This window comes from Falco cherrug, chromosome 4 (assembly GCF_023634085.1).
Source record: "Falco cherrug isolate bFalChe1 chromosome 4, bFalChe1.pri, whole genome shotgun sequence".
In the NCBI taxonomy this organism is placed as follows: Eukaryota; Metazoa; Chordata; class Aves; order Falconiformes; family Falconidae; genus Falco; species Falco cherrug.
Genome location: NC_073700.1, coordinates 73,930,642 through 73,946,717, shown reverse-complemented (window position 1 = coordinate 73,946,717; position 16,076 = coordinate 73,930,642). Strand labels below are relative to the sequence as shown.

At 39.8% G+C, this 16,076-nt stretch overlaps 1 protein-coding gene across 1 annotated transcript in view; it reads right to left on the bottom strand.

The window, feature by feature from the left end:
- NMT2 (N-myristoyltransferase 2) overlaps positions 1–16,076 on the bottom strand; it is a 32,374-nt gene that overhangs the window by 14,280 nt on the left and 2,018 nt on the right. The window contains exons 2-5 of the mRNA XM_055708572.1: positions 9,612–9,747; positions 4,056–4,200; positions 251–369; positions 63–154 (exon numbers count right to left, since the gene is read on the bottom strand). Coding sequence (XP_055564547.1) covers positions 63–154; positions 251–369; positions 4,056–4,200; positions 9,612–9,747 — 492 coding nt within the window. The remainder of the gene's footprint in view (positions 1–62; positions 155–250; positions 370–4,055; positions 4,201–9,611; positions 9,748–16,076) is intronic.

Genomic DNA, 16,076 nt, shown 5'->3' with positions numbered 1-16,076 from the left:
ATGTAATAAAAACACCCTTCTTTGCACTCCAGCCAGAGCAGAATATGGAACTTGCTACTCACCACAGAAGAAATTCAGGTGAATAATCAAACCTAAACATATTATCATCATCTTCTACGTAATTCTCATTTAACAGTGTGTACAACTCCTTCAGCTGAAAACACACACACAAAAATCCAAAGATTTACCAACACACATCAATCAGAATGTTTCAATGATTTTAGATACATACAAAAATTTGTGTACTTACAACTTCAGCATTGCTAAGATCCAATGTGTCCCACATAAACCCTTGTGGCAAAGAATATGGCTCTAGGCGGACATTGTCCTTATCTGGTTCAATTGCACCATGTGAAGTTATAACTTCATCTTTTAAGGGAGGAGGAGGAAGAAAAAAAATAAAGAAAAAAAAAAAAAGAACAGTTACATTGCTAGCTTTCCTGATAGTTCCCAAAACTGCACTGAACTCATGTAATGTATTTCCTCATAATTCTGTGATAGGAACATGAAACTTTTCAAAAATGTTGGAAAAATAGGTATTATTAGTTTACACTATTTCTCATTCTCACAAATTGTACAGAGACTAACAACTATCTCATCAGGATATCTATAGATATGCACAGAACTACTCTACCTCAACTGATACCCAGTATTTCATACACAGGACAGCAATTTATTTTATTTTCTTTATCAGCACATACACAGCATTTAGCTAGCCATGAGAACCATGATCTCATCATGAGAAATATATACTTACAGCTAACAAGCTATGGCTCAGATCCTGTTTACCACTGATTTGAACAGACCTGAACTCAACAGGATTACACAGGAGCAGTGCATGGCAAAGCCAGGACATTTAAGGGATGCTGATGAAATGCGAAACTTGTTCCTAAAAAACCTACATGAAAGCATTCGTTCTTCTCCTCCCTTACTTTACAACTCCGGTCCCTCGCTATACAACTATGAACAGAAGCTGTCTCTCTTCTGTGGAGCAGCACCTGCCAAATCATAGAATCATTTATGTTGGGAAAGACCCTTAAGATTATCAAGTCCAACCATTAACCCAGCACTGCCAAGTCCACCACTAAACCATGTCCCTGCTCCCTGGGCAGCCTGTTCCAATGCTTGACAACCTTTCAGTGAAGAAATTTTTCCTAATACCCAATCTAAACCTCCACAGGTGCAACTTAAGGCCATTTCCTCTTGTCCTATCACTTGTTACTTGGAGAAGAGACCTTCTCTTCTCCACCTTGCTACAACCTTCTTTCAGGTAGTTGTAGAGAGCAGTAAGGTCCCCCCCCTGAGCATCCTCTTCTCCAGGCTAAACACCCCCAGTTCCCTCAGCTGCTCCTCATAAGCCTTGTACTCCAGACCCTTCACCAGCTTCGTTGCCCTTCTCTGGACACGCTCCGGCACCTCAACGTCCCTCTTGCAGTGAGGGACACAATTCTGAACACAAGATTCGAGCTGCAGCCTCACCAGTGCTGAATACAGGGGGACAGTCACTCCCCCAGCCCTGCTGGCCACACTCTTTCTGACACAAGCCCAGATGCTGTTGGCTTCCTGGCCACCTGGGCACACTGCTGGCTCATGTTCAGCTGGCACAGGTCAACCAGCAACCCCAGGTCCTTTCCCACCAGGCACTTTCCAGCCATTTTCCCCAGCCCGTAGTGCTGCGTGGGGTTGTTGTGTCCCCAGTGCAGGACCCGGCACTGAGCCTTGTTGAGCCTCACACAATGGACCTCAGTCCAGCCTGCCCAGACCCCCCTGCAGAGCCTTCCTGCCCTCAAGCAGATCAACACTCCTGCTCAACTTGGTGTCAGCTGCAAACCGACTGAGGGTGCACTTGATCCCATCATCCAGATTGTCAATAAAGATATTACACAGAACTGGCCCCAATCATGAGCCCTGGGGGACACCAGGTGAGACCAGCCACCAACTAGATTTAACTCTACTCATCACAATTCCTTGGACCTGGCCATCCATCCAGTTTTCTACCCAGAGAAAAGTATACCCATTCAAGCCCTGAGCAGCCAAGTTTCTCCAGAAGAATGCTGTGGGAAATGGTGTCAAGGCTTTACTAAAGCCTAGGTAGACAACATCCATGGCCTTTCCCTCATACACTAACCTGCCTCTTCATCCTGATCGGATGGTCTGTAATAGGCTCCCACCACATCTGCCTTGTTGGTCTTCCCCCCCGATTCTCACCCATAAACACTCAACCCTATCATCACCATCATCAAGCTCTAAACTGTCAAATGTTCCTTTGTAGTAAGAACTTTTCCCAAATGACATGCAATCCTGATCTTCCATCCTGCCATTACAATTTGGAAGATCATCATTACCAGCACTTCTATGCAAACTGTGGAAAGTATCAACAGCCTAAATGGTACTGCCACTACATGGCAGACGTGGCCTAACTAAAGAACCTAGTGCTAACAACCTTAATTAGAAGGCGGAAGGATCCTGAAGTTAATTTAATGCAAAGATGCCAGCTTTTTCTATGGAAAAAGCTATTCCTTGAATCAACATATCCCGCATGCCAAATAGTGAAGACTTCCCAATATGTTCATTCAGCAGATAAAGGAAAAACTTACAAAAAAAAAAATCAAGGAGCAATTCATAAACACTGTTGAACAAAACCTCTGATGGACAAATCCAACAAAGCATATTTCTACTGAACAACACTAACAAATTATTTTTAGAGCCAAAGTATTGGTCCTTTTAGGCTGGCAAGTGAGAGACTCATCTCTGTAGAAGTGCTGTAAGATATATTGACTAACCTGAATTAGCTCTGAAAAACCTTTGTCATGGCCAGAGTATTTATTTTTTATTTGCACATCAACTTATTTCAGCTGGGTTCTTCCAGTACTTGGGCAGGATTACTGTGACAATTACTACCATTAGTTTTACAGAAGTATCTGGATAGTTTGTATGGAGAAGAGCCAGGGCAGGTCAGTTCAGTCCAGTGGAAAATACTGCATTCAAGGACACTGCTCTGGACTTCTCTATGCAAAGAAGCCAGGGAGAAATGAGATCACTGTGGATTAAGCTATAGAAATGGATTAAAGTGAAATACTGCCCTGCGGAAAGACAGCAGAGTGCTCCTGTGCTTTAGACTCTACCTTATTTCTGCTTATTCTACACCAGCCTCCAATGCCATGGAGAGAAACGCGCAGAACAGAACAATGACAGCTATTGCTCTGAAACTGCTTTACTTGTGTGGTCCCCAAGTTTTGTCAGCGCTGAAGAGTTACAGTTGCTCAACTTGAAGATAATGAAGGGGGAAGAACAAGATTCAGAAAGCAATTCAGAAAAAGCAAGAGTCAGCAACTGCCTTCTCCAACAAAGAGTAAGATTTACCAACTGTGTTATCAGGGATCAGATCAGTATAAAAAGTAATCTGCCAAATTCCTTACAAAATTAAAAGCAAGGAGAGGTCACCTCCCCATCTCACTTGGTACCAAGAATAGAGAACGGACTCTGAAAACTACCTTCAAAGCAGTGTACATTGTGGAGGAAGTGTATGAACACACAGCAGTAGAAGTGTTCACATGTGAGAGAAGCACCATTATCCACTTGAAGCTGCAAGAAAACAGTGTAGCCTACAGCAGGAGAGTCATTATCTCTGTGATAGCAAATCTATCTGCTGGGGGGGGAATAAATAAATAAATGACATCAAAGTTTACCCTCTGTCAGCACTTAAGAGTTCTTATTTTCCCTGAAGGGGAAAAGACTTCTACATTCTGTTGTTCAAGAGTTCAGACCTACAATATACAAAGGAACGCTACTTCAATAGCATCTCCCATTTTTATAGAGAACATCAGAATGAGATTTAACACCGTATTTTGTTGCATTCTATTTGCAGGCAGGGGGCCAAGCACTTTCCTAGAGAACATCAAGAATTCCACACACATTGCACAAAAGATTAAGGATCTCTACCACAGACAGTCCGACTTCATACCCATTTTAGAGAACACACCACACTTAGAGAAGACCACATTCTTTTAGAGGTCAGTAAGACAGATCTTATGTCCAGGTCCAGTTAAACTTACTAAGTTTAGGTACAGGTTGCGTATCCCAAAACTGGTATTTACGTTTGGTAGCCTCATCAATATTCTTTGCTGGGCCTTGGCATGCAGAGAGCAGCTCCATTGCTCTCTGGATGTCTTGAAGCTTCTGCATTGGAATGGCTGGATTCTGCACACAGAGACAAATCGAAGAGGAAGCTTATTGTGTACATTTACTTTAAACAGTTGTACAAACAAGTTCACTTATTTTACTGTTACATATTCTTTCATGTACTTGTCTCATCATGGCTAGTTTAGGTATAACCTTCGGAAGCAAGAGGGTGGGAAGCCAACTGCAAGCAACTTCACAAAATACTTCATAGTTTTGAGTTATGCTTGCATTTAACCATGAAACTTCAATATTCTTAACACAAACAATGCAGCGTTAAGGCAGGATACCAGTACCACAATAAAAAGCTTCTTATATTCACACACACACCCCCACACCCCACACCCCCCGCCCCAGGTAAAATACAATGAAACAATCAGTTTAGATATCTAACAATCTAAAGATACCACTGGTACACACAGAGATAGCTGAAGTTGTACTTTACACATACAATATAAAATAATACTTAGATTTGCTATGGTTCAGTATGTCAGGTACACTGCATTGGTACAAATATCTGCTTTTTAACCTTAGTTATATTTTAGCTGCTTTCTGTTAGCTTGCAATTATTATGGTAGGTACCTCTCTGCATTGCATCATACCTAGGAGTTAACCATCTTGCCACTAATGCCAACTCTGCCAATGCTCACAACTAAAGGTAATCTTAACTGATAGAAGCAGATGCATAAAATAAATCCACTTAAAAGTTGAAAAATCTTTACTGAGTATTTATTTGAAAAGCATAAAACCTGAGGCTAAGCATTTCTAAACAGAGGTCTTAATGCCTCACTTTTGATCACTCTGAGTAAGTTTAACTGGAATGAAATTTTTATCTGCATGGGAAAGCACAGAGGAAAATGGTAACAGACTTCTGAATCTAAAGGCATTTCTCTCTCTTTTTTAATCTATGTATTTGTTTTGTTATCTCCCAAGTTGTTAAGTTCTATTCTGAGGCACACTAACAGCATGCCTGGGCTCAGGTTTTTCCAGACTGCAGTGCAATAAATACATTTGAAGGAATAGTCTCAAATGCATTGGAAAACTTCAAGCAATTCTGCACTGAGATTTCAAACCAGATTTTTTTTTCTGAATATCAATGGATCACTGTTTCCATATTCCACTCTCTTTCTAGGATTCATGCGTTGAAAAACCACACTAAACTACATGTAGTAATGATGTAAACCTTCATTTGGACAGGCAACTGCCTTATCCTCAGTCACAAAAGGAGTGAAACTCCCTGCCTGTAGCTCAAGCAGGACATAATTTTCTATTTATAATAAAAACTTGTACTCTCCAAACATTATGCAATTTCTTTCATTAATTGAAGTATTGCAAAATTTTACTGTGAGCATGCTTTAAACGCCTGTCATCTCAGTAGCTGTGAATTTACATATTTACACACTTTAGAGCAACACTAAAAAAACCTACCTTATTTCTAGATCCAGATTACAGTGACGTAAGTTACTGTTCTCATTAAGTTCGCAATCAAATCAAATAAAAATCAATTTGTCTATTACACGCTGGCCTGATACAAATAGTTCTAATGCCACTAGATAAATTCTGAAATCTTACCAGTACATTATGAAATCATATATAAACACAGACATACTGTAATTTATTTTGTATGTTTCTTTTAAGTCTCTAATGTTTTTTCTACATTAAGAAAAAGAAAATGGAAATTCTAAAAAAAAGATATTAGGGTCTAAAAAGATCTTACTAGCATATGTAAAATAAAAAGTTCATGTTCAGGTACTAAATACAACATGGCTAGGGATATCAGGAGGAATCTCCTTGCAAAACATTCAGAGGTCAGCCTACCTAAGAAGTTTACTTTTAAACCTTTTTGCTTTCCTTTAATAGAAAGCAAGAAAAACCTATGCAGAACTTCATGTGAATTTGAAAGAGGAGTGATTTTGTTTAGTTTCAGTTTAGGAGAAACATCTCCTCACAGCACAAGACAGCACTGTTGTGCAACAGGGCTGCGGTACACAATGCTTTTTTTGCCTCAGTTTTGGTGACAAGAGCTGAACTCAGGCCTCTGGTGTCCCTGAGCCAGGCAGCACAGTCTGTCAGGCTCCCATTAACCACAGCAGCAGAAGTTAGGGACCACTTAGCAGACTAATCATGCACAGGTCCCTAAGAACAGACTGGATACATCTGAAGGTGCTGAGGGAGCTGGCTGATGTTACTGCAACTAGCATCTATAAAGATTAAAACGTTACAGCAATTGGTGGAACTTTCTCATGACTGGAAAAAGGGAAATGTCACACCTACCTTCAAGAAGGCAAGGAGGAAGATTTTGAGAAGCCAGGGGTTAATACTGTTTAACGATCTGGACATGACAAAGTGCTTTCTTTGCAAGTTCATAGATGATACCTAGTTGGGAAGAATAGTTGATACACTGGACCCCAGAGCTGCTATTCAAAGCTACTTTGACAGGCTGGAAAGCTTGACAAAGGCAAATATGAAGTCCTGCACCTAGGACGTTAAAAGCCCTTGCAATGGCAGAGAACAGCATGGACTGGATACGAAGCAGCTTTGCAGAAAAGAACTTGGAGGTCCTGGTGAGCAAAAAGCTGAACATTAGCCAGCAGTTTGCTGGCCAGCAAAGGAGGACAGCTGTATACTGGGTTGTACCAGCAAGTCTTCCCCTTTATCTGGTACCCCTAAGATCACATCTCACAGTTTTGGGTTCCCCATTACAAGGAAAACATTGACATAGTGGAGAGGGTTCAATGGAGGGTCACCAAGATGACTGGGGGACTGAAGAACATGACATTCGAAGAGAAGATGAGACACCTTGGTTTGTTCGGCCTTAAGAAGAGAAAGTTAAGGGACTAGGAGAAATCTTGCTGGGAAATGGGAGGATGTAAAGAACACCAAGCCAAGTCTTTGCAGAGAAGCACAATGATAGGACAAGAAACAACAGACAAGTTGCAAAACAGCAAAATCCATTTAGATACAAGGAATTAGTGGGGTTTTAACCACAAGTAACAGATTGCTCACAGAAGTTGTGGAGTCCCCATCCTTGAAGACTAAACAACCTGATCTAGGCCGGAGCAAGCTGATCTAATTGGATCTGCTCGAAGCAAGAGGTTGGTCAAAAGATTTCCAGAGGTCCCTTCCAATCTAAATTATTCTGTGACTATGTTGCGTAGGCCACTGGTGACTAGAAAAATAGACTAGCAATATTGCAGATCTGGCAAACTTACTTTGTGCCAGTGTGGACAGTCTATTCAACTGGGGAAATCAGTCTTCTGAAATGGGCAATGAAGTGTCCCAAAGGTCGTCATAAGCATACAATGCTAATAAGCACTTCTTGCTGTGGTTACACTCACGTCAATGTTCAAGAAGTCCAGTACCACAAGTAAGAGAGCGAGAAGCCAAGGACACTCACTGTTCCGTTCTTCTCATCTCCAGACTGGTACACCTGTTTACAAACTCATCTGTCCTCAAAATCTGTTTTCAAAATAATTTCCAATGAGTTCATAAGCCCCACTGAGCATTTCCTGATGATCCTGCATATATTCTCTTAGAGGTAAGGTGTATAATGTCACGCCTCTGAAATACTTTGTAAATCTCTTTTCAACCAAGAGCAAGCAAATGCTAGAAGCCTTTTTTCTATAATAGATTTCACATATCACCAAATACAAAATGTAAGTATCACTTGAGTAGCAGAGAAAAATACACTTCTCCACACTGATCCAAATCAGCAGTTTAAGATGCTTTTGAGAAATCTAAACCAGGAAAGTTGTCCAAGACAGAGAAACTCCTCTACTTATGAGTGTGTCTGCCTGGAACACAGCAAAGAAGGCGAAAAAACAGCAAACACTGATGCATTTGCAAGTAAAGTGGAAGCTATATAAGAATAGTAAAATAGTTTAGCTGCCTAGATCTTGAGAGAATGACTTAAATAAGAACTTTTATGCCAGTAAGAGAAAAAATTTTGTAACATTGCTAACGAAGTGGCTAAACTTGTAGGAGTAAAATAGTCATCAAGGGTGCCACCCTAAGTACACAACTTGGAACAAGGATAGGCTTCTACATTTGCAAAATGCATCGCACCAGAGAAATGGGGTGCAAGACCGCAACATGCCAAGGACTAAATATTGCACATGAAAACATAGGAAGTGAAGCAGCTTCCTTTTAATCCAATTAGAGGCAACATACGGAATAATAACTTTGGTCAGCAGGGAACCAAGGAACTCCCAAGATACTGCAGCAATGGACTATGTCTTTAGGTTAACATTAAAATTTACCTTACTCCAATTGTAAATGAGTGAGGTTACTTGGTTATGGTTTGCAAACAATCATATTAGCAATTCATGCCACTTGCTTTTAGAAACGCAGTATTGAAACATGTGGTGAGATCACAAAGTACTGAAGATCTCTCTACGTATTTTAAAGTGTCCCTTCTGCCAAATGTGCCCATTCAAAGCAATGGGGGTGACAAGAGAAGATCTAAAGGGACAACACAAAATCTATCAGTATGTTAGTGAGCCAAAACACAACTTTTTCCCTAAAATCAGTTGGTAGCCCCGATGACAAATCTTGACAAATCTTAGAGGATTAATAGTACTATTGGTATAATGGTGTAACATTCTCCACGTTGATAAAATAAAGCAAATATAACTACTTCAACATGCTCAACAGTCCATAAACTTTATCATGTTACAAACTTTCTCAGGCTCAGATTTCTCTTGAGATAAAAGCTGTAATTTAAAAAGCCACCATGTCACATTATTCACCATTCATTCACAACACTGTAGTCAAAATGCACACAGACAATGCCATTTTATCACAAAGTCCACAGAGACCATACATCCCCTCACATAATGTTGTCTTCTTTACAGCAGAGGTCTTTCAGATGGCAAAAAGTTTCTTCAGTCTGTATCTACATGTTAGCGATTACTGCATTTTATGTAAGATGACATGCTTCTTGTTTGCCCAAATGAGACTCTGGTTGGCATAGCAGATACACCTTCCCTCCCTACTGCTGATGCTCACCATGAGATAGCATTGTGCCGTACAAGTCACTGAAACTGTGCTAAGCCAAGTCAGATGGTGGCTAAGTGCAACTCATCAAATACAACATCTATCTAAAAACATTACCACTGCAGATTGAGATTCCCTCTGACAAAGATGTCACTAGTCTTGAGTCCTAACTGCTGAAAAAGAAAGGCAGAACACCTCCTCCTCTGCTTTTCTCACAGTACACCACACTGTGGTCATGACGACGACTCTCCAGCTAACTTCACATAGTCTGCAAACACCAGGTCTTATTCTGTCTCTATTCAGGACAGTAACCATCTGCTTAATTCTGACATGTTAAGGCAGAACTACCAACTTGCTTTTACAAAGAGCAAAAAAACCACACAAATTAAAATTAAATTAGAAAGCAAGGACAAATTAAAACATAACCAGGCTCTCACTTTTGAAGGCTGTTGAATTTTAATCTCCTGGGAATCAGATGCAGAATCTGATTTGGTGCCTCCAGAATTTGGTTTCTCCTTTTTTCTCTTCTGCTTCTTTTTCTTCTTCTTCGCTCCCAAATCCCCTCCAGGACTTCTGCCAGAGATTCAGAGAATGTGCAATGAGAAAAATCAATACCACTGAGCTCAAAATTCAAAAAAAGTTAAATATAGAAAAAACAGCATTTAATATGAAAAATCTAACAGCAGTTTGAATGTGAAGGAAAAGCGAAGGAAAGGGGGAACTGAGAGCACTGATGAAAAAGTTCCTGCAAGTGCTTTCTAATTGGTTTTATAGTCAGGCTTTCTATACACCCAGGCGTTCTGACACACTAGTGTCAAATTGTGACATCTATAAGAGCCAGTGCTCTTCTCCAGGCTATTAGCCAGCACAAACATGAAACTACCAAATTCAACAGAGTTTAGAGGAACTCAGGAAAGTAACCTCCCTGGAAATTCAGTAATTTTCAGTGGCCTAGTTTTTTTTTCTGCTTCATGCTCAACCATCAGGCACACCTGAATTTCAGATGAATGCAAACAACAACATTCTGTTTTCAAGGAATTTTGTTTCTAACTTAGAAGTGATGAAAGTCTTGCTGAAAATGCAGTAAGAAACAAAAGTAACCAAATATTTGTGCTTTAAAACAGTAAATACAATGGGGTCAACAAAAAAAAAAAAAAACAAACCCAAAACATAGCAATAGCAAAGTATACACTGCACTTGCAGATTCTGACATGTTTTGACTATTGATAATACAACTCCTTCCTTCTTTAAGAAGATTTTAATTTGACAAATAATCAAGATATAGAATCAAGATTAGATTAGAATCTGGGAAGCGTGGGAGGTGTTGGCAACTCCCAGACAGAAGGCAAATAAGGAGGCAATGAGTCAGTTAACACTGAATCCTCTTCAAGAGGTTAATATCCCAGCAAAACCATACCTATATAATGGAGCTCAAGACAGACAGTGGTGTTTGGGGGGCCTGAGTGTTTTTCACTGGAAAAGAAAAAAGTCAATACAACAAACAATTGTTTATTTTAATTCTGGAAGGGGGAAAAAAAAAATCAAGAGGTGATACTGGTAAACCAAAAGAATGAGAACTCACAAGAACATAACTAAATTACTAAGTAACTGAGAACAACACATTTGCAAGGGCCATGTTATTCACTATAACATGCTCACTTTCAAGATTATGATGCTCAGTCTTAGCACCTATACCTTCTCAGAGCTGAAATGAGCAACAAAACACCCAAATGTCCAATTGGAAGCCAAAAGCCTGCAAGTAATCAAACACGCAACTAAACAGACCCATTTCCGTGAGATCATGACTGTTCTCTAGAACAGCCTGTAGTGAAACATCAAGCCTGAGAAGTCCTTAACATTCACAGTTACATTGGGTTAAGTTATTCTCAGAGAAAGAAGGGAAAGAGTTATAAATGCAGCTCCCTCTGGGATTGGACCAAGGAGTTATTCAACAGACAAGAGTGTAACAGATCAGATACACTCACTGGAAAGAGAAGAGAATTTGTAGTATTTACCAGAAGTCTGCAGAAAGAAAAGATGGAGTTGTGTAAGTGAGGCAGGAAGAAAATTTTCTGTTGCAGAATGAAGATACTGCCAGATCACCCAGACAATTCTGTTAACAATGTCTATACTCTCAGTTTAAAATAATAAAATTTAAATGTTTGAAGGCCTGTATATCAAACTGACATTTTGTCCAGAGTTTAAACACAGAACAGACCCAGAGGCCTGGCAAGAGGTTATAAATGTGACAGAGTAAAAAACCAAACATGTACAAGACCTAGGACTTTACCATCTGTGGCAAAAGTGAGATAAAAATACTGGGGAAAGTGATTTCATCTTCGCCAAGATTAATTTAATGAGGTACTCTTCTACTTTCTTGAACTGTCCACAAACTTTCACCTTTTCCTCTTAACATCTCACATACAGAAAATAAATGATACCACATGATGCCACTGTGTCCTTGAGCTGACTCCCAAGAGCCCTTTTTTTGTGTTGAACAAAAGTCTACGATGAGTTTCAGCAAGAAGTTTTTGAACAGATGCCTGCAGCAGGCGCCGAGCTCCAAGTTGCATGGGTGCAGCTCACTTGTCTTCTCGCCTTTCAGCAGGAGCCAGCCCCACTCACACCAGAGGGGAATGCTGCTCGCTGGGATTACCTGAGGGTCAATGTTTTATTTGGTTTGGTGAAATAATGAATGACTGTACTAAAAAAAATTTGGCAGCTATGGAGAAAAAGCAGCTCTGCCAAGCTTTACTAATGTTACCCCCAGTTAAATGGTACTCTTACCAGGATAATATTAGCTTGTTCTTTGACCAGCTCAAGGTCTTTTTCATATAGAAATGCCTACTTTTTTTGCTGTGAAAGAGGCAGGACTAAATTGTTGTAAAATATACATGACATTCACAACTACTCTTTTTTTTTAAATCTTCCAAAATCCCAGTCTTTGGCTTATGACCTTCAGGTTTAGAGCTTTCACACTACTTCTGACAAAATAAATACTGGTATCTTTGACAGGTTATTCAGAGACCGTTTGGGGCAATTATTTATGCATAGTCTCCTGTTTGGGTCTGTCTTTTTTTACTGTTACTGTTCATAAAATCTACAAAGAAGATATAAAGAGAGAACCATTTATCCTTCAACTACTTAGGCACGCCTGCAACCCAGAGATTTGGCAGCAGGCAGCAAGCAGAAACTTCTACTGAGTAAACAGGTTTGTCCAACACAAGTTACAGCCAGAGATACCAAGCAAATCAGGGCAAAAGCAAAAGCAAATAATCTCAGGAATTTTTGTCTTTCTCACACTCTGCCTTGAAACGAACTGAAAGGCTTTAAAACTGGGAGTGAGAATGGCGGGGAAGGGAGGAACCTTGTTGCTCAACCTATAGTAATTACACTGGACATGACAGCACAAAGGATATGCAAAGGTAACAAGATTAAAAGCAGACTCCTATTAAAAGCTTTTCTCTGAATTAAACAGTCTTGTGTGCTGACTAAGATCTGAGTTCTCCTTTGCCTGCTCAGATACACCTATATGATGACACCATGAAACGGATCTCACTCTTAGAAGTTTGGGGCAGAGGGGAGTCGCCAACTTCTGTGAAAGCTGATCTTTAACTGTGAAATCTCTTTTTCTGAACTACCCTGCTACTGTTGAAGCGACACAACTGAGAGCACAGGTCCCACACGGGAAGCAGAAAAAGGATATGCAACTCAGGTTGATGCCGTATCTAGCTGTCACGTCAGGAAACATAACCTTTTCACACATCACATCAGCCCCAACCCAGCCCATCACACAGCCCACAGCTGGTTATACTAAGAAAAATACTCAGCATTTTGAGTTTGTCAGTCAGGGAAGATTTTGACTGTGTCAGTCTAGTAGAGACACACTTACACCAGGAGCACTTTACTGACAGAAGGGCAAGCCTACACACTGAGGCTGAGGTGTACTTAAGCACGGATGTGGTCTCAGATATTTTTAACTGCACCCACGATAACAGTTTTGTCAGTCTGATGAATAAGAAAGAACAGCACAAAAGCAGGGTGCAATTCAGCTGAGGCAAAAGAAGAGCCAAAAGAGCTCATTCTGCCCCAAAGAGACCAAACTTTGCCACAGAAACAGGCTGTGGCTACAACTCTGAGACAGTCACTTAGGCCCACAGTTTTATGATTTTTGTCTGTAAGTTACAAATGCAAGCCCATGATCCCACCCACATACCTTTCCACTTATGTACACACATCTGGTGTTTTGCATAAATGTGAAAAAAGATTTTTCTTCTCCCTGTATTGTGGTTTTGTTTGTTGTTTTGGGGGAAGAGGGTTAACTGAAAAATGGCGATACTTACTGTGTTTGGGGAGGAGTGTGGCAAAGGCAGAGAAACTTAACTTTGTGGAGCTCTAAGCAAAACCATGAAAAGCTGAGATGGAAGAATCAGGAGGAACGTGACAGTTACCCTACTCAGGTGGTCAAACTGTTTTGGCTCCCTTGGTTTTGATTTGAGATTATCTTTCCCACTGAATATTCATCAGTGTTATTTCAACTGCCTTTTTGGACACTAAATTCTACTTTAGCAGAAAGAGCTTTTTGTAATATCAACATCTGTTTTAAATTACATGGAAATGTAATTTTAAGTTAGCAATTTCTCAAATTTAAAACCAAACATGTACTTGAGATGCTTATTTTTAAGCTGCAAAGGACGAGGCCTGTTGGGGGGGTGGGTTCCGCCTTCACGGTATTTTTTCTCTCTCTGTAAGTGAGGTTGCAAAACTACATTTCTGAAGACATTATATAGATCTTTTTGATCACAGAAATGAGATCTTCTGCATATGGGCAGGACTCCAAAAATTTTCAAAGTAGTATTGTTTATACTAGGGCTGTTGGTTCATAAAGAAAATGGAGCCTTAGATGTAAAGGGCTTTCCCATTGCTGTATTAGACTACCACCACTTCAAGAGAACAAGCTCCTGACCAGAAGGGCTTATATTCTTCAAATTCCACTTACTAACAAATAACCGTTACTGACAGCCTCTCTGGAAGTTTTCACTTGCATACACTTCGATACTTGAAAATGCAAGTTTTTTGAGCATGAAAACCTGGTAGCAATGCCTTAAAACCTAACCCAAGAAATATTCCTCAAAGCTCTGCATGATTTCTCTGCCTCCCCCTTCAAGTCTGTAAGGCTGTACACCAAGATGTAAATCTCACATGCTAACACTGAGCGCTGCCTCCAGTACCTCAAACATATTTATTTTTAAAAAATTGAGAATCTGAAAGTAGTGCTCATTATAAAGTTGCCATTTAACAACAATCGAAAGTGTATACTACTAAAACATTCAAAGTAAATACTTTGTGAGGGTTGGGGAGGGAGTTGTTTAAAGGTCATACTTTTTCCTCATCTGTTTACTAAATGTTCTGTGCCCAAAGCCTTTCTGCCATGGAGCACAAGGAGCTATTTAGTATAAACTGAGAGACCTTACAAAGCTAGGCTCAGTAGGGTGGATTCAGGTGCAATAAATACATTTTTTCCACATACATACTAACAAAGCTATTTTGTAAGCACTTTATTATGAAACAGAACAAGTACAGCATAATGCACCTAGCAGGAGCAAACTGCAGACACAGAATAGAACAGCAATGAGTCACACAACATACATAATCCTGCATCTAAAAAACAGGAGCAAAACAGAGGACAAAAACATTTGCACAGTTGAGAGCTATAAAATGGTATTTTCTGCTGCAGTCATTCAGTGCTCAAGCACATAAAAAAAGCAAATTAAAAAAATAATTCAAATTCATACATATATATAAAACCCACGGTTTTTCTGTGGTCAGTATTAGAAGGACCTATTTTCAAATGGCAAGAAACAGCTGAAAGTAACTTCACTTACAAAGCAATCCTACTAGAGACCGACATGCAACACACTCTACCTTCTTCTAAAAAAGTGAGAGTTAAAACAGCATGAGATTAAATACTGACCAGCAGCAATGGAGACCATTCAGAATTTAGCAAACCAGTTGACACAGTCATAGTCTCAAGTAGTAAGACGGCTCATAAATTGCGCAGGTATAAAAAACCTAATCTAAAAGCTGAAAACAAACTTTAAGGCTACCACAAAAATTAATATACTATGATATGGACAAAACAGGGAATAATTAGGCTCCTAATACCATGGGTTAATCTCCCAGATCAAGAGTAGATCTTTGAATTTGCTGTAATGTAAGATTTTTCTTTTCATTTGATGGAATTTGTTTGAATACTTCAGCCTGCAGACAAATAGTAGCAAAAAGATTACAGGAAAATATAATTATTCAGAAGTCAGTATTAGACTTCATGCATCAGAAACATTATAGAAAAATGATACAAATACATAGAGACTTTTTCTACTGGAATGATCTACCACTAATTTAACTGAACATATTACTTGGAAGCATTCACTTTCTTTTATACAAAGACAAATAAAGCAGCTTCTGTGAAATACTCGTTAAAAGACATTTGGGATATTCAACAAAAACAAGTTTTGGGGAGAACAGCAGTTGTCTCCCAGAGCTCAGCGAGCCTTGGAGTAGACTAGCAGCAACCTGCAATAGAAAGCACCGAAGTGCAATTCTTTGTTCCCCAGCTGCTCCTTGCACACTGCTTCTGCACTCACTGTCACAGCAGCCACTCCGAGTGTGTAGCTGCAAGCCTCGCTACACTGCAGAGGGCAGCGACAGCTCAGTCACACACAGAAAGAGAAAACTGGAGTAGGAATAAAGTACGAATGAATTCTAGACAGGCTGGCTCCTATGAAAAGCAATAATCTCTCTCTGCTCTTAGCAGTGTTACTTTAACATATTTGGAAATCATCAACTGTGGCTTATTTAGGCAAAACAAACATAACCAAGCACCCAAGATAATTAAACAC